The sequence below is a fragment of the Chiroxiphia lanceolata genome, chromosome 3, assembly GCF_009829145.1.
Source record: "Chiroxiphia lanceolata isolate bChiLan1 chromosome 3, bChiLan1.pri, whole genome shotgun sequence".
Taxonomy (NCBI): domain Eukaryota; kingdom Metazoa; phylum Chordata; class Aves; order Passeriformes; family Pipridae; genus Chiroxiphia; species Chiroxiphia lanceolata.
The window spans coordinates 55146944-55174034 of NC_045639.1; the positions used below are offsets into that span (position 1 = coordinate 55146944).

The 27091-nt window shown below is 39.6% G+C and overlaps 1 protein-coding gene across 4 annotated transcripts in view; it reads right to left on the reverse strand.

Moving 5' to 3' along the window:
- The window catches only part of PHACTR2 (phosphatase and actin regulator 2), a 132905-nt gene that overhangs the window by 18183 nt on the left and 87631 nt on the right, over nucleotides 1–27091 (reverse strand). For all 4 annotated transcript variants that reach the window (XM_032682591.1, XM_032682593.1, XM_032682592.1 and 1 more), the window contains exons 3-9: nucleotides 23368–23448; nucleotides 20460–20617; nucleotides 10504–10741; nucleotides 6381–6930; nucleotides 4951–5150; nucleotides 2940–3096; nucleotides 760–815 (exon numbers count right to left, since the gene is read on the reverse strand). In XM_032682591.1, the coding sequence (XP_032538482.1) occupies nucleotides 760–815; nucleotides 2940–3096; nucleotides 4951–5150; nucleotides 6381–6930; nucleotides 10504–10741; nucleotides 20460–20617; nucleotides 23368–23448 (1440 nt within the window). The remainder of the gene's footprint in view (nucleotides 1–759; nucleotides 816–2939; nucleotides 3097–4950; nucleotides 5151–6380; nucleotides 6931–10503; nucleotides 10742–20459; nucleotides 20618–23367; nucleotides 23449–27091) is intronic.

A 27091-nucleotide genomic window follows, 5' to 3' on the forward strand; every position in this document is an offset into this window, starting at 1 on the left:
GGCATGGCAACTGCTACACTATGTGTTTAGGTAACACCCATATTATGGAAAGATTCATAAAGGAAGACAAAAACTTCCTGTTCTGAAGAGTCTGCCAGCCTAAGAACAAAACCAATATAAGTAAATGGAAGAATAGGTATAAACACCTAATGTACTTCATTCCTCTGCCCTTGACTATTTGAATTAAAGACTTTTTTTTCAGCAGGGATATTGAGGAAGGATTTAATAAATGGGAAGATATTTGGTGAGAATGTCTCATGAAGGTTTCAGTACAGAAGACATTTATGTCAAAAGTGAATATGAAGGCAAGCATGCTGAAGTACTCGGCACATACCTATTGTCTTTCCTCTGAACACTTTGCCTTACCTCTTTCTACTCCTCCTTCCAACCTCTGCCCTTACATCCCACCTTTGCCTCCTACTGATATTCCCTCCTCCTCCTCCTCATAAAAATTAGGTGGAAAGTCAACCAGCCTAGAACTACTTCTAAGGGGTATCTAAATCATTCCTGGTCTTTTGGGACCACCTTCAAGAAGTGGGATTGTGACAAGCAAAATTTGGCATATTGAATATATGTTCTTTTCACGGCCACAGTTACAGGTTAGTATATAAATCTAGTGTTGACACATTATTTTCTAGAACATAATTTCTCTCCGGTCATGGATCTAATACTGCAGCAACAGTTATGGGCTTCCATATGAATCCAACACATGCTCATTTCCTAAGTAAATACTAGCTGAAGCCTGAATAAAATACTTACGCTTCAGGATATTTCTTTGCTCTAGCTCTTCAGTTGTAGGCCTCTGGCTAAGTCTCCTGTGAGAACAAAGTAAATGACTGATTTAAAACCAGATTCAAATAATAAATTCCAATTTGTAATACAGAACACATTTTGTAATGTCAAAAGGTATTTCTCATATGGCTGTGCTGTCCTTTGCCAGCACAGGTAATTTCCAGACAGTTACAATAACTGCTCATGTAACCATAGTGGTGAGTGGCTGTTTGTTTTAAAAGGTGTACTGCTGCCACTTGAACACATAAATAACTGATAATTGAATAATACTACAGAAATTGCACCACAAATTAAAATTCCTCACAGATGTAATTTTATGAAAGAATTCATAAATCTTCTTTTGTTCCCAAGCACCATCTTTATGATAAGTAGTGCAATTGTAAGACTATTATCAGATATTCTGAATGCAAATCTTATTACTTTTTAAAAAGAAGAAACAACAACAAAACCCGTAAGCTGTTCATTTGTCACTGAATTGTACATACAGTACAATTGGGAGCTTTAACTGAAACTTAATTTTATTTAGTTACCTGTATATAACAACTGCTCTTACAAAAAAAAACAAATTGAGATTTTAATTTTCTGGTTTGTATAGTAAAGAACATGGTTGATGTTGCCTCTATGTTTACTAAACAAGTTCACTTGCTCACTTGAGAAAAGGAGCATGAAAAATTCCAGCAGTAAAACTTATTTTGCAGATTTGTCAAAGATAGGTGCTCCTCTGTCCAGCAACACTCACACAGTTCACTACAAACTGTCTTCAGCCTCGTGAACCTCATCCAGTTCAAATCATGCCTGGACTTCCAGATGTGTCCCAAAGGAATGGCAGACCCTGACCCTGGCTGAGCTGTGGAAAGAGATTTCCCACCAGACCTTGATGCTGCCAAGTGTTGATCACCACGCTGGGAATTTTTAAGGAACTCGGTGTCAAACTTCGTTGTGATTTTGGGTATGAGCACAGCCCTGACACACACAGACATTGTCTCCTGCCACCAAAGCAGAGCTGTATGGGGAGCATGTCAGCTCTCCAGCAGAACCCACCATGTCCCTGTGCACGGCGATCAGGGGAGGAACCAAAGCAGCTTCTGCAGTTCTAGCCCCCGAGGGAGCACTGACAAGCAGGATCACCAGAGCTGGGATTTGGTTAGGAAAGTGGTGATAACAACCACACCAATTTATTAGCAAAAGAAAAGTGACCCTCGGGTTCTACACAATAGATGTATCACTCTTACTGTTAAGTAATTAAATAGGTGCCTTATCCAGCCTCCCAGTTCACACACAAACTCAGCTTCTAAATGTTAATGCAGAGCTGCTTTACTCTCTACTGGAGCAGTACCAACAGGACTATCCTATATCTGTAAATGTCCAACCAACACAAGACATCCTCCAGATCTGTCTGGACAACATTCCTGAGCCCAAGAGAAACAAGGACAGATCTGGCAAAATACAGACATGCTGTAGTCTATTCTCAGAGACCACAAAAGCCAAAATTAACATGAAGATTTTAAAAAAAAAAGCTTGTAAAAAGGCAAGTGAAATATTTTCATGCAATGTTCTGAGGTCCAGAAAGAGAAAGTAACATATATCCCATAGCAGTTTAACAGCATGAGAAAGGCATGCCTCAGAGGTGGGCACAGTAAAACAACAGACACTGACCTGCAAAGTCAGCCTCCTTCCACTTCTTTTGCTGGAACCAACACACGAATAATGAAGGAATTAGAGAGCAGGAGGAGGATAGGGAGACTCAGAAGGGACAAACATGCACAGGCATGCTCTGTATGTCAGGAACTATGACACTGTCTGAGATGGGTGTACATACAAGTGAAAGTTCCTGCCAACCAATTTGAGAAAAAACCTGAACCATAGCACTGATTATTGTGGACTCATTGTTACCCTCTTCTTCTTTCCTTTTTTTTAACCCAACAACCCAAAAACCCAGGACCTCTCACATTTGTTCCTTGCAGGACAAAAAATGAATTATTGACATTTTAAAGTTCTGTGAAAAATAAAGCTACTGTTTTCCAGACAGTTATACCACAAAGATCCTGTAGTGCATATTGGGCTGCATTTAAAACATGAACCCAATGTTCTTAATTCTCTTCCTCCACCTCCACCCAGTCAAATCACATTTACCCTGAGACTGATACCTCACTAGCTTCGTTCCAATCTGATGTCTGATCTCCTGCCTTTCCTCTTCAGATGTACGCTGCAAGATGTTTTTGTCCTCTAATTCTTTCTTAGATGGTCTGTTGCCAAGTTTGATAGCAAGAGTATCCCTACGACGGATTTTACTTGCCAAAGAGCCTGAGGAAAGGAAGAGTAGGGTAGATTTAGTTCATTTATGCTTAGGTTACAGATGCAAACTCTGAGTAAAAACTTTAATACCTCCTCAAAGCGACCTTGTTCCCACATGCAGAAGAGGAATTTTAATTAACATCAAAAGAAAAATTTTAGCTCAGTTCACAAAAATAAAAAGCTAAAAGGCTTGGAGGAAAAAGCTACCAGCCAAATTGATACAAACATCACTTGTCATCTGTGAAGTGATAGGATAAAAATGACAAATCTACACTTAAGTGTCTTTGAAGTCTAATACATTACAGATTGGCTTATTTATCTACTTAGTATATTTAGCAACCTGCTGCTCTTTCTTCAGCCTTAAATGGTTTAGTCTCATTCAATCATCATTTCCCTCATTCTTTCAATTTTTTTTTTCCAATCAATTACCACTGTCATCTTAAACTTATTTATAAATTAAAACAAAAAATACAGCTTAGAGAAGTGCTCTGAGTGCTTGTAAAGTAACCTAGGCAGGAACCCCAACACATTGAAGCAACCTGTTTATCCATAAAACTGACACAGTACGGACAAGGGCCATGCAGCTTGGTCAGCATTAGCTCCAGCCAGCTCTGGAAGAAAGGGTATTTTTCACACCCTTAATAGTCTTTCCCTTGTGTCTTGACATTCTGACCAAGGTGAGCTACATATGTCCTAGGCTGGCAGATTTTCACCATGTAAGGCAGTTTGGTAAGACCACAGGCTCTCAGCTCACTTCTCATAAGACATCATGCTGCTGCCTGAATACATGAATTTTTGGTTTCTATCACACTGGATTTTATTCAAACCCAACACAGAACTGCAGAAGACTTCAGCCTCTTGAGCTACCTGGCACTTCGCCTTCTGCCGCACCCATGGCCAAGATAAAAAACATACGTTCATTTTCGTTCACCCCACTTTGCTACACAGCACTTTGGTGTTCAGGACTTCTTCCCTGAGCACAGAGAAGCACCTCCTCTGGAACACCTGTGGGGAAGGCTCTCAAGCAATGGTTCAGTAGTGATTTTATACTGACATATGGCCACCCTGTAGGGAGTAGAGGTAGGGCTGCCTTCCTCTCCATCCCAACAGCCTGCTGCTGCCACCTCTTTGCCCAAGCAAAGGAGCAGCCATTGGGTGAGCTGGATCAGGGAACCACCAGTTATATTGAAAATCAGCTCAACAACAGCCACTGTTGCAAACATGAATTTGAGTGCTGGCCTAAGGGAAGAGCAAACAGCTGGGAGCAGGGATTAGGGAGAATGGGGGTAGGACAACTCCTTCAGCAGCTGCAGGGCTTCTGCCCAATTAGGGTGATGATAGAGTCATGAGCTCAGATGAAATTTCAAAGCTGTAAAACTTAGATGTAAACTACTGTGATCTGCTCTGTCTGCTAAGGTCGCTCCAATGCTTAAAACATCCTGATCAAAGAGGAACAAATGACTTTCAGATAGTGAAGCTGACAACTGATGGGCTTCCTCTGTCATCCACCACACATGTAACTCACACAAGGAATTTGTGACAGAGGTGAGCCAAATCAATGGCTTGTGATGCCCTAACATGGAGGCCTTGTTCCACCCTCATGTTCTTCTGAACCTTCTCCTCCCACCTCTACTCCCATCTGTGCACTGCTCTCATCCATGCACAGGCCCCAGCAGGTTTCTGATCACAACTGTCTGTGAGAAGCAGGACACTCATTTCTCAGTAATGACAAAATACTAAATGCCCTAAAACCAGCCCCTGCAGTCATCTCTCTCTTTGCTTCACACTAGCATGGGTCAGGCATGCTCACATAACGCAATGCAAAAGGTAGCCTGCAGCTAAGAAGCTAAGCAGGATGCTTACTTTCAGCACTTGCATTCTCATCATCGTCGTCATCATCATCATCTGTGTACAGTATCGGCCCGTCTGAGTCTGAGTCACTGCCATGGCTCTCTCTGCCACTTTCACTCTCATGAGGGGCACCAGTGTCAGCAGCCTCCTCCACTGGTTCAGAGTGTGCCTGGTCTGGAGCCTCCACTTCTTGGTCTCCTTTCATAGCCAAGCTGTTAATTTGTAAGCAGACACAGTGATACATTAATGCAAGCAGAACAGAACACAAATGGGAGATTGTATAAGCAAGTATGAAAAGTTCTGTTATTCAAACTAATACCTTTCTAAAAAATGTACATATGTAAAACATTTATAAAGTATGCAGATGTGTGTATGTACCTATGTATGTATGTTAGGAAAAAGGATTCAAATAATCTGGAATCATGTGCTGCAAAGACTATATAAAGACAAATCCTAATTGTTTTTTATTTCTTGTGGGATGGGACCAACAGTGCATAATAAAGAGAGAAAAACAGTTCATAAAGTTGGGGGTGAGAGGAGCGAGTTGGAGAGCAGATGGGAGTGCAAAGCTTCCTTTTCTGGAAGCCTAACCCTATTTATTGTAAATACAGTTTCACTGCAGTTGAGTCCAAAATGTTCATGACCATCACTGACAACCATGGAAATTGGCAGCAGACTGCCCTTTGCCTCGGGAAAATCTTTGTGTAAAAGAAGGGTAGAGCAAGGGGAGATGTAGCACAGGAATGTAATGCTGACATGTACTAACAAGAATTCAAAGGAAGGTCTCTAGGCTACTGGCATCTAGACTAAACTCTCTCAGGTTTATATAAAAGATGCTGGTTCTTGAGGCAGGGAAAAGATAAATCATTAAGCCAGTTCCATTTTGCTGCCAACTATTTTGCTTAAAAAGTGTAATTATGACCTTTCTCTTGACTAGTTTTTACAGTACCTGAGATTTATACAAGCCACTACGCAGTGACAGACCAAAGACCCACTAATTGGAGCCTGAAACTCTCGTTTTTCAAGTGTGCAAGTAAATTCAGCCATTGAATTAGAGCTTTAGCAATGAGATATTTAATGACATCCACCAAAAAAAAAAAAAGTAAACCCCCTTATAATTCAGCATAATTTCTTGTTTGCCTTTATGAGAGAGAAATAGAAGTGTCACCAGCTACTAGCTGAACTGCTGACAGCAGTGTCAGCCAAACGATGTAAGAGGCAGGTTGTGAGTAATGACCTTCTGGGGAAACATGAGGTACTGCAGGTGAATGGCTCAAAGGCACTGGAAAGGAACAAATTGTGCTGGGATGCAACACAAACTATTATCGGTCAGCAGAAGAAACAGAAGAGATTCCTGTGTGCCTACAGCATCCCTTGCAAAGAAACGTGGCTTCCTTGTCTGTGGGTCTTACCACTCACCCAGGACAGCAATACTGTCTTACCTTTCTGTGTCTTCTCCACTAGCATCTGGACCTCTGCCTAGGGCCGTACTGCTCAGACTCTCATCTGTGCCATGCTCAGTCTGGAGAAGAGTTTTAGTATCTGATCCAGGGCTGCATGGCCCTGCCACACAGCTGTCTGACACATCCTGGGCATCTGAGGAGACAGCAGGCTGACCAGCTGCAGCAGGGAAAGGAGGTGGAAGTGGAGGTGGAGGAGGGGCAGCAGTGGGAGGAGGGGGGACAACAAGCTTGCTCGATTGGTCTGTGTCCTCCATTTCAAAAGTTACTATGGAAGGTTGCTCAGCCTTGGTTTTTTCTGTCTTCACTTCCAAACTGTTGGCTGTGGCACCTGAGGGGGAAGAAGCAGCCCCATCTGGTGCTGTTCGTGGGGTCGACTGTTTCCCGGGTTTTTTCTTGCCCCTGGGAGTCCCTGATGTGCCCAATTTGCTGGAAGTCTCCTTAGAGGCTTTGGGGTGAGATGATGCGGACAAAGGAGATGGTGATGAAGAAGACTTGGAGTCTGGTGGTTTTTTTGCATGAGAGGAACCAGCTAAATAAGAAAAGAAAAAGGATTTTACAGTCTTGCAATTGTATCATTTTTGCATTGTATTTCCTGCATGGATTGACTTGTGCTGGTATTTAAAAAATGAAAAAATTACACTTGATACTTCTACAGTCCTTCATCTAAGTGCTTGAGATAAGTAAATGTTGCAGTTCCAATTTCACCTTTGCAGTGGGAAAAACTGAAATGATGAACAGCTGAAAAAATCAGCCTTACAAACCGGTGAGAGTTTGTTTCGAGCAGTCTGCGTTGGCTCACTACAACTTCCCTGGACATCATCTAAAAAGTCCACTACCTATTCCAAAATTGTGTGGTGTCCCATTTAAAAAAAAACACTCCCTGACAGAGAAAACTGCCTGACCTTTTCTAGCACATGAATTTTGGGTCTGAACAGCGGGGAAACCCTATGATTTTCCTTATGCTTTTCAATGGACATCTGAGGACTGTTACGGGTATCAATTAATTACCCTTCACAATATTATTGCAACTGGTGTGCTCCTACTTAATGGCAAACAGCAGAGGGACAGCAAAATGATGTACTTTCAAGTCCAGCTGGATATATGCATAAAACAGAGGTAGAAACCACCAATCTCACTCTTCACAGATGACCTTCAGAAGGCAGGAGCCACTGAAGGCCTCCTGTAGGTACTGGAGGTCTTTGTCTTACCAGTGATCAGCTTGGGCAGTATTGAAAATGTTGTGAAACAAGGTTTTGACACTAGCTGTACAAGCTGGCCAGTGATGCTGCTGTTTAACCCTGTGATACTTACCATACTGAAGCATATATGTATAATGCCCAAGTTCACAAGAGATTTCAGCTAGCCTGCTTGCTCATGTGTATTCCATCCTCTGAGCTGGGAGCTTCAAACTTCTGAATTTCATTTAAAAAGCAATAAAAATGACAACCATCTTATGGTTCAGTCCTTTTCATCAAATTGCATCCAACTCAAACACTTCTGCAGTAGTAAAAATGCATTAACCTCCAGAGAACAAATGAAAACATTATAAAGCTACACAGCAGCCTTGCAGCTAAGCTTACTGAGTAAAAGAGAAAGCCGTAACAGAAATCTGCTGGAAGGCCTACTTTACTTACAAGCATTTAAATAAAAACAAAACCCTGGCAGATTAGGAGAGAATCAAAATACAGATACTGGCCATAGTAAGTTCATGATATAAAAATAGCTTTCACAGTGAGACTGTTCTCAATCTCCAAGATGGAAAGTAATTCAAAAGACACATTATACCATTCTCTTTTGTAGCTGAGTGTTATGGTTTATAAACACTTAGCGTGCTTTAAGGCTTTCAGTACATCTGGAAAAATCCATAAAAACTTCAAGCAAATCACTGTTCCTCTTCCTGCTGCAAGGTGACTGCAAAGGGCAGCATCCCGAATCTACTGATACTGCACTAATCTTCCACATCAGGTACAAATCACTGACTTAACATACAAGCAAAACAAAATGAAGCAGAGAAATTGTATAGGCAGTAGTTCATAATTGCAGTGGAAAGAGATGTTGGTTCCAACCTGCATATTATTCAGCAGAAACCTTACTGAGAAAGTGGATGGTTGCAAGAAAAGGCTCTGGTTCTGATCCAGCAAAGCACTTCAGTGCAGGCTGGAGGTCAACAGAACCATTTACATGCTTACACTTAAAAACTGCAGCATAATACAAATATACAGCCACACAATTGTTGCTGGAAAATGTCAAAAGATGTTTCCATTGTAAAAATCCTTACATTATTCTCAGAACCTTTCTGGACCTGCAATTAGATACAGAAACTTGAAAGATTTCTCCCACTGAAAACCCCCCTACGTTTCCACATGGGTCAAAAGTGCTATTGCCATTGTTGCTTTTGTCTGGGCTGGCTGACAATTTTCTGTCATGCTTCTTTTTAAGTAGAAGGTTTGAATTTTGATTAAATGAAAAATTTCATGGCTTTTATTTGCCTTTTGGCACATGTCCATGCCTGCATTTAAGTCCCATTCTCCCAGTTCCACTATTGCAGTTTGGAAACCTACTGTGTTGCCCTCAGGAGAGCCATGGCTCAGGTTGTTACTCATATTCCTCCTCTCCTTCACAGGACTGGATCACTGGCTGCATCATATGGTCACTTTCACAGGGATCTGACAAACCTCTTCTACTAATACTGTTCCAAATCAGGTATACTTATTAAGTATTGCCCCATTTTGAATGAACACAATATTTTTAATGTCAGAAGAAACTATCAGTAGAATAAGGGATATGTGGATATATTTTACATCTGTACGGTCTCAAGCATTGCATGACATTTCAGCAGGGCTACTAAAAGACAAATCTGTAATCTGTATGCATTTTAATTTAAAAAGTCAGATACCTGACAGCTTGTTACCACCCATTTGTATACACATTGCTTTATGCGATGGATTGTTTTATTTCTGAAAGGTCTGCTGTTCATTCACTTAGGAAGAGCTGAGTTTTCCAGCTGCATGTGAAATAAAAGCAGCAAGTTCTGGATTTTCAAACTGTTTATTCTTGTAGTCATCTGATGTAGAAGGGACAGTTAATACCAAGTTAATGGATATTTTATGGAAAAGTTATTATTGCAACTCTAGAAGTCTTGCAATGTTTTCAAACAGTCCTCTTCTGTATGCTTCAAATACAAAATGTGCCAAAATGCACAAGCTATGAAGCAGCATATTTGCAGAGAAAACTAGAGGGACCGAAGGACTTTCAAAGATGAACAGAGGATTGAAAACACAAGGCTTGTATAACTTTGCCAATGCGTATATGGAGTCCATTTATCACAATACCACTTGTGTTCAAATTACATCTGGATGTTTTCATTTTGGTTATTGTCTACATTGCAACCATTCAAACTCTAGATCAGTACCTTAAGAACACCTACCTATAATCTTTAATCTAGCATTACTGCCGACTTTTAGTTCAAAAGTGTGATGGTAAATACATGTGGGATGTGGCTGATGATTGACATTTTCCATTTCCAGTGTGTATTTAGAATCACAGCAAGCCATCAGCTAGCTCAGGGAGACCTGTTCATTTCTAATGGTTATAATTCTTTTCTTTTTCCTTTTTTTTTTTTTTGAGCTAAACCGATTGCTACTTTACAGTCTTTTAAGATGTCTTAATGGTTTTGTCCTTTACCTCTTTGTGATCTTGTAATATTGTCAAATTAATTGGAATAGTTGATATGTCCAGCAGAAAGTTATAGCAACACCAAAGTAGTTTTACTTTAGAGCAACTCATGTGACAAAGAAGTCACCTTTTTTCTACTTGCTCTTCAGCAGTTCTCTGCGTCATTTTGTTGCCAGCTTTCCTGAAAATTCAATATTGTCCCTGATATGCTTGGTGTTGTGCATACATTCATTAAACAGTGCAGTGATCTGTCTGGGGTTGTCTGGGGTGTTTGTAGACAGCAGAACAGAGCTCAGTGGGAAGCTAGCTAAACATCCGTGGCACGCTCTTTAGTAACATAACAAAGGCAGGAGTTATCATAAGACCAAGCCAAGCATCCCCATGCACATGCACCCACCATAACTGGCACTGCATGGGCAGTACTCACCAGCTTCTTGATTTGCCCTGTGACCTGTTGGCTTGGGCGGCGGGAGAGGAGGCTGCTTAGCAGGACCCTTTCCCTTTTTTTTTAGCATGAGGTGCTTCATTACCCTTATGGCTGGTGGTTGTGGAAGCAGCAATGGCATTTTTTGGTGGCAGTAGAGCTTTTTTAGATTTAGGCTTAGGCTTGGGTAGTGGTGGAGCATGGGATGTTGGTATTTCTGGGCAGTGACCAGTAGTGCTCTCTAAGGATAAGAAAGTGAACAGAAGCCAACTGACACAGACATACACCACGTAAATTCAACAGCAAGCCCCCAAACAGTGACTACTTTTGCTGCTTGAGCTCTTGGGAATCAGGAGAGACTTAATCTTCTGCCTCTTAAGGAAGTATTACCTCAGAAAAAAAAATACTGTCTGTCTCAGTTCAAGTCCTTCTCACAGAAGATATTTACCTGGAACTTCTTTCAGTCTCATTTATTCTAGACCTCCAAGGATCATCTTTACATCCATTATCCTAAACCAGACTGCTGGCTGCAAACTAAACATGGGAAATGCCATTTACTCCTCTAACAAATTTCCTTGGCTTCTTTCCAACCCTACCCACCCCAAGATCAACAGGCTATAAAACTCAGATTCCTGTGAATCTGAATGTGAACATGGCCATTCTGTCAGCCATGGGTTCAAATATGGCTACACAGCTGAAATTTTCCCCTGAATCAACCCATTCTTCTAAGCTGCAGATTGCTTGCTGTTAGCAACTTATTTTGGGTAACTTCTTCAGGGTATTTCTACTCTTCAGAAACAGATGAAGCTAAATCAGACAGGATATCATTTGGCATGGGAATGCTCTCCTCTCCTGCAAGTTCTTTGGGTACTGTTACATGACTGCACTTTCAAGAATCAACAGTTCATTAGTCAACAGGAATTTGGACTTTATCTACATTGTGTTGTGCAATAGGAATGGCTCTGTAGAGTGAAAGAGGTAGCACTCAGGACTCAATGTCCACAATGTGCATTCCAAGAGACTTGACTTTGTACTGTCTTCAGGCTAGTTCTGTAGATTGCATGACTGGTGGTGGTGGGAGCAAAAATTCCTGAGTGCATCTTTTGGCTTAGTTTCATCCAAAAGGAACCTGGTTTATGTGCCCTGCAAACCAAAGAAGGGTAAGTGGGGATGACTAGGAAATTCACTTCAAAATGCATGCCTAATGCCAGCTGTAATGTTAATGTACATAAGCCATTTATAGTCAAACATAAAATTTTGGAAACATAATCATTGTGGTTGTAAGACTAGGTGTCCCCACATGGGAATCTTTATCTATTCAATTACACCAATTCTGTGCCCATTCAGTCTCAAGATAGCCTTCCCAAACCTTTATGAAAAGGTATGTTATAAAAGCAAGAGCATACCATCAGAATCATATGCGATTTATTTGTTACTAAAACCTAAAATGGTTGGGGAAGAAAGGAGACAAAATAAATGGACATTCCCATCTCTCTTCCTTCCCATGTAAAAGATTCCCAAGAGATAAGCAGCACATTTTAATTTTAAGATTAGTAGATGAAAAACAAATAATGTGTTGGACAACAAAGACATTTCTTCATCCAGAAACAAAGCCTTTCCAACCTCTAGCTTAAGGCTTGTTAACACGAACTCAGTGCATTGCCTGCATTATTAGTAGCAACTTGCATGTCTCTTCATGAACTGAAGGAATTAACATTAACTGTCCAGTGTCTTCCTCCTTTATTTCCAGCCTGTTATAGACTAATATGTTTTTGCTAAAGTTTTGAAAGAACCATTTCACAGTGACCTTTTACAGCTTTCAAACAAATTCTTTCAAGCACAGATTCTTATACTGTCTCTTAGTTTTTCAGAGAAAGACTCTGGATGGAGAAAGAAACATGCTTATTTGTTACATTTTGGTCTCTTCTTTTATAGCAAAAATGTCTCCTTGTGAAATTCTACCTACCTTCATTTGAAGTTGAAAAGTTGATTTAATTCTGAAAAAGCAGGACATTTTAAAATTTGAATTCCATTAATAAGATACATCTTTGTATTTTGAAGATCTTGAAGGACATGATGATCCAAAATAATTTTAAGTGTAAACAATTCTTTGATATACCTTTTACTTATGGATCCAGAATGCTGTAATTTTACCTACTAATATGAAAAAATTTAAAACTTGTGTACTTGTACACTATTACCATGTTTTGTGTCCAGACATAGTAGTAGAGAAAATATGAAAAACAGATTTATAACCCAGTAAAAGGTAATACTCTATGCACCATATTCTAAAGTAATACAGTCAATCTACACTAAACTATATAACTGATTACATAATGTATATCAGAATTTATCTTCTGATTCAGGAAAAAAAGTACAAAAATATAACAAAATATAAGGCTAAAGCTTTACTTAGTTGCAAATACACACATCTTAGTGACAACCATCTGATAATTTTGGATTTTTCTTTAAAGAAATAACTAAGAACTACAAATGAAAACAAAAATTAGAACAGTTAATTCCCATCAAAGTACTTGCTTGCAGACTTCAGTTGTGATTAAAATTGGCAATTTATATAACACTGATTTTAACAGAAATGCATTGCCATCACTGGGATATCATCTTTACCTAGGACAGTTCTTTTCATACTGTTATGTACATTGTACTGAAAACTGGCAGACTCCGGCACAGCAGCATCCTATCTCCTCAGATAGTTAGAGCTCTCATGAGTCTTGACTGTCCCTTGATTAAGTAATGCCCTGTCTTGGCCTTGACAAGTGAATCTTCTTTTTGCTCATAGCCAGGATGAAAGCTGTGGTGAAGACGATTGCCTTTGACCATATCATTCCTCTCGGCATCTTATTAGCTTTACTGTGTTTATCTTTGTTAGCTTCATCTTTTTTTCTCAGTGTCACTGTGATTTTGACCAAACTACTGTTTCTCGTTTACTTGAGATACAGATTTCCAGTTCCTACCTGACCAGTCCATTACACCAGCTTTTGCCAATGACAAGCTAAGTTTTGAAGCAGACACTTTTCACTCTTTTTCTTCTCTTGCCCCTCAGGCTCTTGTGAATATTCACTGACTGTCCTCCCTCAAACTCCCCTCTACTGTGATGCCAAAGCTGACAATGTTTAGGCTGCCAGTACTGTGCTTGTTTTCCTGGTCTGGTGTCCTCTGGTTTTTCAGTGCCTAACCATAGTGTCCTTTCTTTTACTGCAAGTCCATTGGAAACTTTTGTGGTTTCCTGCATCTATTTAAGACACTATAATAAATTTCTGGTATATACAGAAACAAATAGTAATACAAATAACTCATAACAACAACAGTGGCTTGATCTTGAACAGTGACAGGGATGGTCTGATGTCTGTAAATGGCTCCAGACACAATTATGTTGTAATTGTACCTCCGTAACATGATTCTGCTTGAATATGGACCCTTGGTCTTCATGCCTGCTCTTTCTTTTGCCAAAATAAGGAGGCATCTGAATCAGTTCAGATCTCACTATTTGTTCAATCCAATCCCCCAGATACCTCAGTACCAGCTGCAATGTATTTTTATTGCTGTTTCATTTCTCAGTGTAGACATCTGTTCATTAAGAACTGACCTTTTAAGAAAAGGTCTCCAAAACACATCAAAGAGGATTTCTGCACTGCTGTCTTGATCAAGACATCTGCTGTAAAAGCAACCCACCTATAATTTACTCTTTTATCAGGAAAGCAAAGCAAATGTTAGTATCTCATTAAACATTTGGATCAATAATATGTTTATGTTTAGAATAAATTTTCCAAAGGTCAGATTTTTAAGAGACTCATTTGGAGACCAGATTTTCTTGATCCCAGAAATTGTGATTTGGGCCAGACTCTTAAGAAAGCTCTATTCTCATGTGAACACTTAAATGATGGTCAGAGTTACAAAGTTCTCAGTATATAACAGCTCTTGTGGGGACTCACCACGTCTCAATGACTTTCAGAGAGATGTCATATGCACTGGAAAATCAGATTTTTGCAAACTAGAAGTGGGACCTTTTGCAAACTCTGGACCAAGTGGACCAATGAAGATCCTGGGCATAGTTTCAGAAGCTAGGTTGTAAAATACAAGACTTTTTTCTTTACTTTTTTGAACTTCTAAGGAACAGAAGGCCAAAGCTTTTCTACCTGAGGATTTTGTCATACAGTACTGGTATTTTTGTTTCTCCAGCTAGAGCAGTGTCATGAAGCTACCTCACAGCAAACCCGTAGTGCTGAAGCACAAGCATATCATCTACATCAACCGCAAAGCACCCTTCTCCTGGAAGAGGAACAGAACTCAGTGGAGCAAAACTATGTAGAATGAAAATTGGAAATAATGTATGATTTGTTGTCTTTCACAGGATGACTCCCTGCACAATGAAACTCAGTAAGAATTTTGCAAATCATGATTTTCCTTTCCAGACTATGCAGGGAGCTGTGTTTTGATTCACCAAAACCCAGGAGCTGTCATTCAGAAACACAGGACACAGAGCAAGACAAGGTGTCTTTTGTCACTTTTTTGGACTCATTGATTGTGCTGATGCAGGTGGTCAGCTCAGACAAATTTTTCATAAACTTAGATTCAACCAGCTCCATTTTTTGTTCCTATTACTGCTACTAAAATTCTGTTCAAGAAAAGACCCATTCTAATTGTTAGAAAGCTTCCTTTAATTTCCAGTCTAACTGTATTTCAAGCCACAGTTTATTCCTTTCTACTTGTGCCAGCATTGTCCTTTAGCCATGTTCTCTCCTGGCTATATACCAGCTTGCTACATTCATCAAATGCACTCAGGCTCTCTCAGGCTCCGTTTTGCTAGACTGAACAAGAACAGCTGTCTCATGATGCTGTTTGTAGTTCTCTCTGCAGTTTTGAATTCATCTTTCTTGAAGATGGATGAGCAGATCTGCACGTCTACAAACTTCTAGAACTTACTAACTGTTTTCAACAGCACTGTGCACAAGAGGCCTTGTAACAGAGACAGTGTAGAAAACAGGAGAGGGGAGAAAGGGACAGGTATAACAGCTGACCTAAAGCCACCATGTTTAGGTGTTTTGCATTGGTTTCTAAATAAAATAGGGAAAGAACCCAACTGACTGTCATTTTACAGTGTTAACTACCCAACCTGTGTGTTAGAAGTAAGCTGTTAAAAAAAGAGAGAACACCTAAAATGTATTCACTGTCAGCTGCATACTTATATCATTTCTTGATCAATGGGAGACTTGGAAGGTGAGAGGTATGTATATTTCTATATTCCCTTATACTTTCTGTAAAGATATGCCCAAATAATTGAATAGTTAGTTCATTAACATAATGTATATAGTCTTAATTCTGGAGACATATAAGGATATCTTTCTCATAAAAAAAAAAGTTGCTTTACAAGTCAAGAGCTTCCTCTGGCACTCAACTTTTGTGGGTGAAAGCCCATGCCTCTCACATCAGCCTACTGGCATGAGCCAACCCAGCTGACTTAACAGATAGGCTCTGCCCAAATACAGCTTTATATAGAGTAGCTTTCCTTTTAGAAGACTTGGATTCAACCTCATTTACATAGTTCAGGTGATGAGTCGAAGATATACTATTCTTAGAAGAACTGGTTTTAGCCAGCAAATAACTCTGCTGGAGTGAGAGATTCTTAGGGAGTCAGGCAAAAAACCCTATAACCTTTTATGTATGCTGCTTATATCAATGATCTACAGAGCTCAGGAGTGTAGGAAGCCAGCTAGGCACACAAGGGAGGAAAGTCTGCCTCATCTCTCACAGTGACTGGTTTGCAGGATTAATCTGAGACAAAGCAGGCTCTTGACTGAGACCCTGGGAGATAAGGGTTACTATCTTAAATTCAACAAGTTTGGTCTCCTTTGGGGAAAAAAAGAAAAGACCTCTGAGAAAAAGAATCTAAAAAATTTGACTTTCAAGACCATTCCTTGGTAGACAAACTAAAGTGTAGTCAGCAATGATACATGCTCATAAGACCAGAGTTTGTACCTCCAACCTTCTTTTTTGGTTACCCATAAGAAAAAGAAAAGTTTAAGATTTAAGGAGAGCAAACAAAAATATAGAGAAAGGAACCTCTGAGCCCAACATACTGGAACATTTGCCAGCTCTCATGAGAGTTCTCCTGTTGGGAAAAAAATTATGTGCAGGTAGCCCACTAATTCATTTGGAAACAGGACTACAAACTGTTTCCTTCCCTTAAAGACATGAGAAAACCTGAGGGGATCAATTTGCTATAAACAGTCCAGAACATTCCAGACGCTTATGCTCCATGTCACCCACAACACCTGCAACACAGCTCTGGCTTCCTGAAATGCAATTATTTAGCAAAGCAGTACCTAATACACCTGACTGATGGTATGCAAAACAAAACTTACTACTTTTTTCCAACCATCTTGCTAAAGGTTACTGAACCTTTCACTTCTTCAAGCCCAAGTTAACAATGCAATGTGGAAGCATCTACCAGAATCGTTAAAAGAGCTAGCTTGCTGTGATAAAAATGAGTAAGACACAAGTTTAAAAACTGAACTCAGCTACAAATCCAGGGTTCTCTAGTACGTCTGTGTTCCAGAGACATCCTGGGAGGGCAGAAAGGAAAAAAGCAGCTCTGACATAGTGTCAGGAGGCTTTACAAGGAACATGCTGCATCACCGTGCTATGCCTCCCTATACCAAGGGAGGCAAACATTGAATATTTTGACACCTATTCTACTGATGTGGCTTTTGGTCTTCTCCAACACTGCTGTAGGGGGCAGGAGGCAAAGAGACTCCTTGGATCCCCTTTGTGATGCTTATATCACACCTGGAACCTGGAGCTCTGGGGACTGCTGGGGCTGCTGCAGACTGGTGCCATGGGTCAGGAGCCCTGACACAGTGGTACAGTTCAGACTGCTGCCCAGACAACCAGGGTGTTCTTTGATATGCTACCTGTCTACTTGCTGCTCTGTATCCCTTGCAAGACTCACAGATAATAGCTACAGTTTAGCTCTTTATTTTCTGCAAAAGATGCTAGCAATTTTTCTTAGTCAAAACAAAAGAATTCAGAAGTCAGCCTAGCACAAACATAATGTGAATAAATGATCTCAGAAAAAAATTTCTCTGATTTCTCATCGACAAAGCTTTACCAATCAATTACCTGTTTTCTGTAAAAACTGTCACTAGTTTCTTATCATTCTGCAATAAAGGAAAAAATTTCTTTTAAACACCCTCCTTGGATGACTGTCATCATTACTATAAATAGTAACAGTTACACTATTAAATTGCCAAAGGGAATTTTTCACCAAATACAAAAGGGACCTGTGAGCTGAAAGGCAGCAGATGGGGTACACAGTTATAGAACTGCCTAGCAGCAGAGGGAACAGCGTTCAGGGGTTGTCTTCTTACTTGCTTCTGCTTAACTCATTTTTATATTGCATGGCTGAGCCTATTGTTTGCCCTGTTGATACTGTATCCCATAGCTCATGCTGAAATACTTTGTTCCTTTAACTTCTTTTAATTCCTAACATATTCCACATTGTACAGCATGTTGCTGCCAATTCTCACCATATTATCACAATTTGCCTATATTGCTTGCTCTTTTTAAGATTCTGGCTCCAGCAGTCATCATATATAGCAGAAGCCATTTTCAAGACCCACTTGAACAAGAGAGCATGTAAAGAGCACCATCATTTCATAAGACCATTATAAAATAACTTCCTAAATTTCAGGGGCTGAGATGAATTTTGGAACCCTTTGATTCGTCAGAGTTGGAACAGCAGCACAGTGTGCTACTAAAAGGCAGGAATTAATCCTGTTTTCAGGTCTTACAAACGTGTATATATCTTACTTCAAGATTTACACATTAGAGTTGATGACTTTAAGAAGCCTAACATTAGGCTTACTAAAGATGAAGTCCTTGCAGCCACTACTCCTGATTGTCAGCTAGTATTCACTCCTATCTCAGTTCTCATGATGGAGGGTTGTGATCTGAAGTACCAGCATGTTTTATGGTCTTAGCAGAAGACAGTGAGTTAGGTATGTGTGTTTCAGCTCTGATTTTGATGCCCTGTGAGCATAAGCAAACCTGTACCTGCCATTGGGTGTGTGTATAATGCATACCTACTGCATCTGCCATAAAAAAATCACCCAGGACTAATCTGCAGGTGAGACAGCTGTGAGATGGAGTGGGCCTTACTCTTACACTGAGTTTAACAGGCTGGCTCACCTTCTTGCTTAATGTGCTATAAAGTAAAGAATAACTGAAGTGTATTCATAATGACTACCTGCTGAGTTGTACTGGGTCTCCACAGTGTAACACGGTTTCTGATGTGTGGAATTGCTCCTTAAACACGAAAGTATACTTGAAGTGTTTTGCATCTTCTGTATGCTCAGATTGACATTCTATGAAGCCTAGAATACCAGGTTGGCTCATTTGTTGTTTTCCTTCTCCCTCCTCCATATATTCTTCATTTTCTGAGAGGGACTGGAGTGATTGCTACACATTCTTCTGTACTGAGTCTAATCCTGTACAGCAATCATTTTTAATTTCTCTCTGTAAGGTCAACACAATGTATAAGGAGTGCAGAGTCTAATTTGAAATAGATATTGAACCTTTCCTGCTTCACTGGAGTTCTGCAGTCTGCAAAGTCAGCTAGGGGGGATTTCAAACATAGTTAAAAACGTGTATTTCTCTAATAAATAGTACCTTAGAAAATTTCCAAAACTGAACATTCCAAAAGGCTGTATTTAATGGTGCATAAAATAAGAGTGGTCTGATCTAACCTCAAAGTTAAATTGAACCATTTTAAAGGAGTTTTCCATGGCTTTTATAACTCTTTTCCCCGACCCAATACACATCTGGTTCTAGTTGGCACCAAAAGATAGATGCATTCAAATGTCATGACAAAGGCTAATCTTGTATTTCTGTCTTTTTGGGAGACAGAAGTACGAGAAATCTCATAAGAAAGGCTGTCTCCTTGGACATCTAGCCACTTTTACATAGTCAAGTGATTTACGTAGCTCAGAGAGGAATTCAAATTTCTATGTTAGCCTAACCGATCCTCTCAACTCCAGAGGCTCATTCATCACTAGGTAGAGTTTAACAGAAGACATTGGAAAGGCTGCTCAGTCTAACAGCCAGCCAAGAAGGTCTTGATCTTTTGCATCCTTGCTCTTTCCTCGAGAAAAATCCAATAAATCGAATAGTATTTAAAAACACTTTTGACAGGGAAAATAAGTGGTGCATTATTCAAGATGTTAGAGAAAGAAAATAAAAGTGGTCCAAAAACTATGATTCTGCACTTATCTTTACATTTCCTTTATGAGTCAAACTCTTGTTACCAAAGTAGATCTGAGTAAAGGTAACAAAATTAACATGGACCCTGGACTTCTAAACATTTAGCAGTATTTAACACATTCAATCCACAGAAAACCGTGTAGTTATAAAATACATTTTCCCATAAATAGCCTAGGTTCAGTCTGAGGTAGTGATATAGCCCCTTGAATGTTTCTGCTGGACTGCAGGTGTTTAGATTCAATGAAAACCAACAGGAACGAGTTGCAGAAGTTGCTTACAAAATTATACATGGTTTTCAAATGGGTTAAACACCTTTGAACGTTAAACCATGAGCCACTTCTACAATGATAGTGCAAGGTGATGCATATTCACTTAGTGTGTTCTTTCATAAGAGGAAAATTTGAAATCAAAGTTTGCCCATGGCTACAAGGAAAGGCTCACACTGAATTTAGAAATCAAACATCCCTGCATGCATTTTCATGCTCAGACCATGCTTCTCTTTATGACCTTGCTATAGGTACGTAAAAGACACGCCTACCAAGTCTTATTCTCTCAGCAGATTCTGCTGGCATCCTTGAGGTAGAACAGAACTCATAGCATGTATTGGTGCTAATGAAGAACACATTAATATTAAAGCAGCCCCCCCCAAAAAACAATCTGTGAAGAATGCATTAATTTACCTTTTTGATCTTCTTTTTTCCTTCCAATGACGTTGTTTTCTCTGATAAAATACCATTATTTCCACTAGCTTTTACCACATTTTCTTCCTGTATGGTTTCTTCACCAATGGCTATGGTGTGTCCATTTGAAGTTTCAAAATTTACTGTTACATCACCATCTGAAATGAAAATTAAAAAGCTATTGCCTAACTGCTTACTTAGCACCCACTGACAACATACGGCATACCTCTGCTTTCAAGATCCCGTGGAAGCAAAGCAGAAAGACTTACTGAAATGTGAAAGGCTGTAGATCTGCTCTAAAAAGTAACTGTAAAGAAACTCTGTAAGCTTCCATGTTCTTTGGGTGGACATCTCTGCAGTAGTGGGCTTGCAAGTCCATGTCGGTTTTTAGGTACAGCTTCATGGCTGTACACATAAGCATCCTGTTCTCTCCCTTCCAACATGTCCCAAAAATGGACAATTAGGGGGCAGATTTGCAGGACTACAATGGTGCATCCCAGTAGGTAAATCAGCCAGGAATTCAGACAGAAGTTCTCAGAACGTATATGCCCAGTTAATTAACAAAATAGTTCACAAAGACATTATCCACTCTTAAGAATCCAAGTGAAGTCTTTCTGTATCACATATCATACCATTATTAAATTCTGCAAGTTAAGTTCTTTCCTTGATGATACTTTACTCACTTACCCAGACTACCTCGGTTTGAGGGGGTTTTTTAATCCTGAAAAAAAGTTCTTTCTCTTCCCTATTTGTCTTTATATTCCTGAAAAGTGCTACATACATACCCTTGCTGGCTTATAGCTTTCTCTGTTCCATGCATTTTGAAGTTGCTGCTGATTTTCTTCTCTGGTAATTTCTTTCTACAGGATTCTCTTGCTGTCAATCCAAAAATTACGCAAATCTACAGGGCATCTCTTCTGATTTCTCCATTGATTCTTCACTAACTGTGGTGATTCCACTCCTCTTCCTTGCTGGGTCTTATCAGACTTGGATGTTTGGCACTTCCCTGGTTTGAACAAAATTATGCAGCCCCTTTTCTATCACCTTGGGTGCTCCATGGGTTAAGATGATTGTTTCACTGTAATCCACACACTAACAGCAACCTGATGTGTAAAAGGTAAGTTCTTCCTTCCTAACCTTCTCTTTCACTAGATCTGACAGTTGCACTTACCTTACTGCAACATTCAGTTTCTTCAGCTTCTCTCTTCCAAATATTCTTAAATTCACTCTCTCCTCTCTGTCTCCACATGTGACACTGCCGCCTCTTATTCATGTTTTGGTTCTGCAAACACCTCCTGCCTCCAAGTGGCACTTGCCACTTTCCAATTCTTTTTCATCCCATGTGACACACTGTCACTTCTTCACACTTCTTACCTCTCACATTTCAAGACTCCATGTAATTTCCTCATTTAGTTTTCATCTCCATAGTCATTACCTCTAACTACCTTCACACTTCTCAACCACCTTCTTTCCTACCCCTCCATTTTTAGCACCTTAAAACCAATCCCATATTCTTTCAAAATGGTCCTTAAAAATTATAATTTTCATCAGACATTAAGCACAATGTAATGAAGGGAACACAGATCAGATCGATATAGGAGGAAGAGGATAAAATTGTTCATCTTTACATCCTTTTCTCACTTCGCTCAATCCCTGTAAGGAAATCCAGAGTCCCATCCCCTTTTAAGGATGGAAGAGAGAGCCAAGGACACCTGTGACAAAAGTACTCATACTTTTGGTACAAATTATAGGATTTAAGTTCAGACTGTAACCCATCTGAGAAGTTAACACATTTCACTAAGTGAAATGCAATTTACAACCTTGCAATTTATTCCCAATAAATGCAATTTACAACCTTCAATGGACAAAGTCACGCAGCTCCCCAGTAAAGCATGTAGCAAAAACCACAACAAATTCTCAGATGGACAAATTGAGGTATGGAGAGTTTACATGTCTTGTTTTAAGACAAAGACAGCAGAGACAAGTGCAGAAGCCAGCTATGCTTAATGTCATAGTCTGGTAATTAGCCAAACACTGTACAGGCAAGTGATGCCACATGTCAACAAACAAGCCCTTTACTTCTAAGTATCTATGTGCACAATACAAACCATACACATTGATACTTTCCTGATTCTTCAGATCAGACAGAATAACAGAATTTCTAGGAGAAAAATATTTTGGGAAAACATGGAGTTCTTAGACTCCTTGATAAAATGACAAATGGTTTAATTTTAAGCTACAGAAGATTATTTTACTCACTTGACTTTTATTTAATCTAGATTTATAGAAGATGAAGAATATTGGAAAGAATACCACTAGAAACACAATCGGATGTAGCACAGAGGTATTAACTTGGCTTACTCATGTTTTTCAAAATACAGATTCTGTCTAATACTGGTTACTAAACTTAGAGCATTTTGATACAAGTGATGTTTTCCCCCATGGTTTTATGCTTGTGCCATTGTGAATATGGTCTGTGTGATAGTGGTGGGATCCATATGATCCCAACACTGGTACTTTTGATACCTGAAGTGGATTAAAATGGATTATACTGATTTGTTTGGGGTCCAAAGCCTCTAATTTTTCAGCCAAAATTTCTCATTTTATATTTCAGTGGCTTTAGACAGCAGACTTTGACTCAAAAAATAGGTTTATCATCACTTCAAAAGAATTCTGGTAAACTAGGAACCACAAAAGTCACATTATTCACAGGGAGCATTAAAATACTTCAGGATATGACAGAAGTCAGCTGCTGTAGTTCTTTGTCAGCTGGCCCAAATCACCTCTCACACTCCTCAGTTTGTCTCCTCATACCTATTTATACTACATGGAAACAATGCAATAGTGGCTTTATCATACGTGTTTAGTGCTTAGTAGCTAAATTCTAGTTAATGTGTTATCATATCACCTTGCTCAGGCATTTCCTTCAGCACTCCCCTTCTTATCAGCTCCTCTCTGCTTTGTCTTGTCGAAATCTTCCTTTCCAACACTAAAGAAAAAAGCACAGTTAAGAATAGATTTATTCTCATACTGCTGATGCTTGTGAAAAAAATTAGGAAAATATTTTTATTTTACAGAAACCCTGAGAAATCTGTTTCCTCTGATTCTGCAGGAGAAGTGGCCTGGGTTTTCACGGATGATCTCTGAAAATATCATCCCACAATTTCAGGCACAGAAAGTGGGGACTCGTTTGATCAAATATCTTCAACTGAGCAAGGCTCCTTGAGGCTTCTTTTACAGTCAACGGAAAAAGGTACTTCCAGACTGAAATTGAACTCATCCTAGAATAGCCATTTAACATGTAAAAGCACCTCTTTCCCACTGACTGGGCAGACCAGCTCAGCTAGAGATACCTCCATCTGCTTTGTAGAACTTTTGAGTTGGGAGAGACAAATCCTGCTCAGAACAAGCAGCTCTGAGTAGCCTTTGTGACATGCAAATGTTTTAAAGGAAAAAAAAAACAACAAACAACAAAAACAATCTTTAACAGAAGTCAGAAAGTTGTGTTCTAAAAGGAAATAACATCCTCATCAATGCTGGTGGGCTTTCATGGAAAAAAATGCAGCATCCTGTTTTTAGGTTAAAAAAGAAAAAGTAGCATACAACACACACACACACACACACAAAAGACTGTGACATGAAGTATTTTAATTATTATGTTTATTTCCCATGGGAAAAAATGCTAAATAGTTTTACAGGGAAAAGAATTTATAGATGTCAAAATAGAATAGCTCCACACTGCAGCCCAGCCCCAAACCAATACAGTGATCTGGGAGATCATTGTAAAGATCCATGGGACCATGGCACATGGCCTATAAAATGTGAGCATCACTTGTAAAATCTCATCTTTGCTGTTAGGAAAAGCTAGTCTCCCATCCTGATTCTGTTTACATTTGGACATCAAAATCCAAGTGACATTTGCAGCTCAAGCTGAGGGCATGTGGCAAAGCTTCAGCCGTGCTGGACTTTATCCTATTAATGCTATGGGATAGGGTTATTTATCTCATCAACTAATTCAAACACTCTCTAGGGTCAGTCTAATTGCCGTATGCAGATTAAATACTGCAAGAAGTATTATCAATCTCATTTGGGCCAGGCCAGTTGGAGTGAATCAGCCATACAGTGAAGTGACGGCTCTCGAGAAAGCAAGGAGAGAGCAGTTCAGGTCTTCTAAGAAAGCCACCCTCCACACATGGCAAAACATCTTTCCCAGCAGCAGGTAACTCAGGCTGCTGACACAACCAGGCTGGTTGACCTCACACACCTGCAGGCATCCCTGCTCGCAGCTTCCCACTCCCCTTCTCTGCCAGGGAAGGGGATGGTTGAACAGAATCACAGAATCGTTTGGGTTGGAAAGAACCTAGTTCCAATCCTCTTACCATGGGGAACGCCACCTTCCACTAGACCAGGCTGCTCAGAGCCCCATCCAACCTGGCCTTGAACAGCTGCAGGGATGGGGCATTCACAACTTCTTTGGGCAATCTGTTTCAGCACCTCATCACCCTCACAGTAAAGATTTTCTTCCTAATATCTAATCTAAACCTGCCTTTCAGTTTAAAGCCATTACCCTTGTCCTACCATTACATGCACTTGTAAAAAGTTACTCAGATTCTGCACTTCCCAAATTTATAGCACCAGGTTTATTTTTCACACTACAAAGTTCAGGGATGCAGCAACCGCTCAACATTTCTGTGTCAAAATAGCACCAATTCCTGGCAAAAGAGCTGGAGGCAGTAAACATTTTGACCAGCCCAGTTCAAGCTACTCATGCCTGTGAGATCAAGAGCTCACAAATGCAAACAGTACTGGTTCAAGAACATGTAAGTTGGCATTAAGTCTGTGTCTATATACTCAGGTACTTTGTGAGATCTGCCCATTAAAGGTCAAACCTCTGCCGCATTCAAACTGCATTTGACAATATAAAGGAGCCCTTGAGTGTGGCTATAAACTTTTGCAATATAAGCCAGCCTACTTGGGGAGAGTGTGGTAGCAGGAACTCTGATCAGGTTAGACTGCCTGGGGTCCCAAACCTAAATTACTCACAAGTTCTTCCAGTTTTTCCCCACTATTTTTTAAGGTTTATGCTTTGCAACTGTGTGTCACACATTGGCACAGGAGCATGCCCTAGTCTTGCAAAGAGTTTTTTTCATGTCAGGGAACGCTCAGTCCCACAAAGACTCTTTTAAAAGAGATTGGAAGTCATGAAGACAGAGGACTACATGGGCAGGTATGGATGGAGTGTCTTAGTCTTTCTAGAAAGCAGATGTATTCACAAGCAGAATGAAATCTCCTTAGACAGAGCCCCCAAGGAGGAACACTTTATGCATATACTTTACACTTGTTTTCTTGCTGGCAATATAAAAATTCTTTTATTATTCTTTCAGCATTACAAGTATAATTTAATTACTACTATTTTTTCTCTCTGCTTCCTTTTTAGAACTGTTTTTTGGTGACAATGAAGTTATCTCTCATATACTAATTTGTGGGACAATCGAATGACTCTTGAAAACAATAATTCTTCTTCCATGAATCTTAAGAACATCGAATCAGACACCCCCCCCCATCAATGTGTCTCTCTAGTTTTCAGGATTTTTTTTTGGTTCTACAACACTGAATTAACAACTGTATTGAATTAATTATCAAGGAAAATGTCAATCAGCATTAAAAGACATGAACTCCTCATACTTTTACTGAAAGACCTCAAAGCATTTTATAAATTACGTAGGTTTCATAACATCCCTGAGACATAACTATCTCCATTTCACAAATTAGAAAATTTGTGAACAGATAAGAAGCTTAAGCCCCAGTCCTCCATCATCTAAAATGCTAGCCATGAGTGGTATTTTTATTTAAACTGATTAAGCTCAATTAATTCAGCTTGAAAAGGTAATTTATTTTAAACATTATTTGGCCCATGGAAAAAAAAAATAAATTAGAAATTATGCTAGTATTCACTACGAGTATCATAATTTTAATTCCTACAAAGAAAAAGGCAGAATTTTAATTTAAATCAAAATCGCCAAAAGTATGTGCTCCTGTCTAAGAGGAATGAGTAGCCTGTCAACTTAGGAACTTATACTGGGTGCTATTTAGCCAGCATGGACTCATTGTTATAATTTATTGATGATTACAGACTTTAGATTAGGCAATATATTTCACATTTATACAGTTAAGTGTATTGTACCATCTGCACACCCAGCAACCATCATTCAAACATTTCCTTCCCTCCCTTCCCATCCCCTCAAAAGAGTCTGCTTAGTGATGCTCAGCAGCTACAAACCTCAGGCAGTCTTAAAACCCGTTCTCTGACTCAAAGAATACTGTGAGATTCTGGATATTTTCCAGTATTTAGTTTTGTTCTTCTAAGAGAAGCTTGAGATAATTCCACTTATTAATTTTTCTCTGACCTAGCAATAGCTAAAATTGCCTTCTGCTCCCTGTCTGCATATACTCTTGCAGCGAAGCTTTGAAGTGGCATCTACTTTGTGCCAAGACACAAACTGATGCTTTCCTTTCCTTCACAACAAAACACTGCAGAGAGGAGAAACCCTTGATATGATACCATTTTCTGTTTAGTTTTACTTAATTTTGAAAGCCCTCTAGGCAAAAAGCATACAACCAGTGCCCAGAGA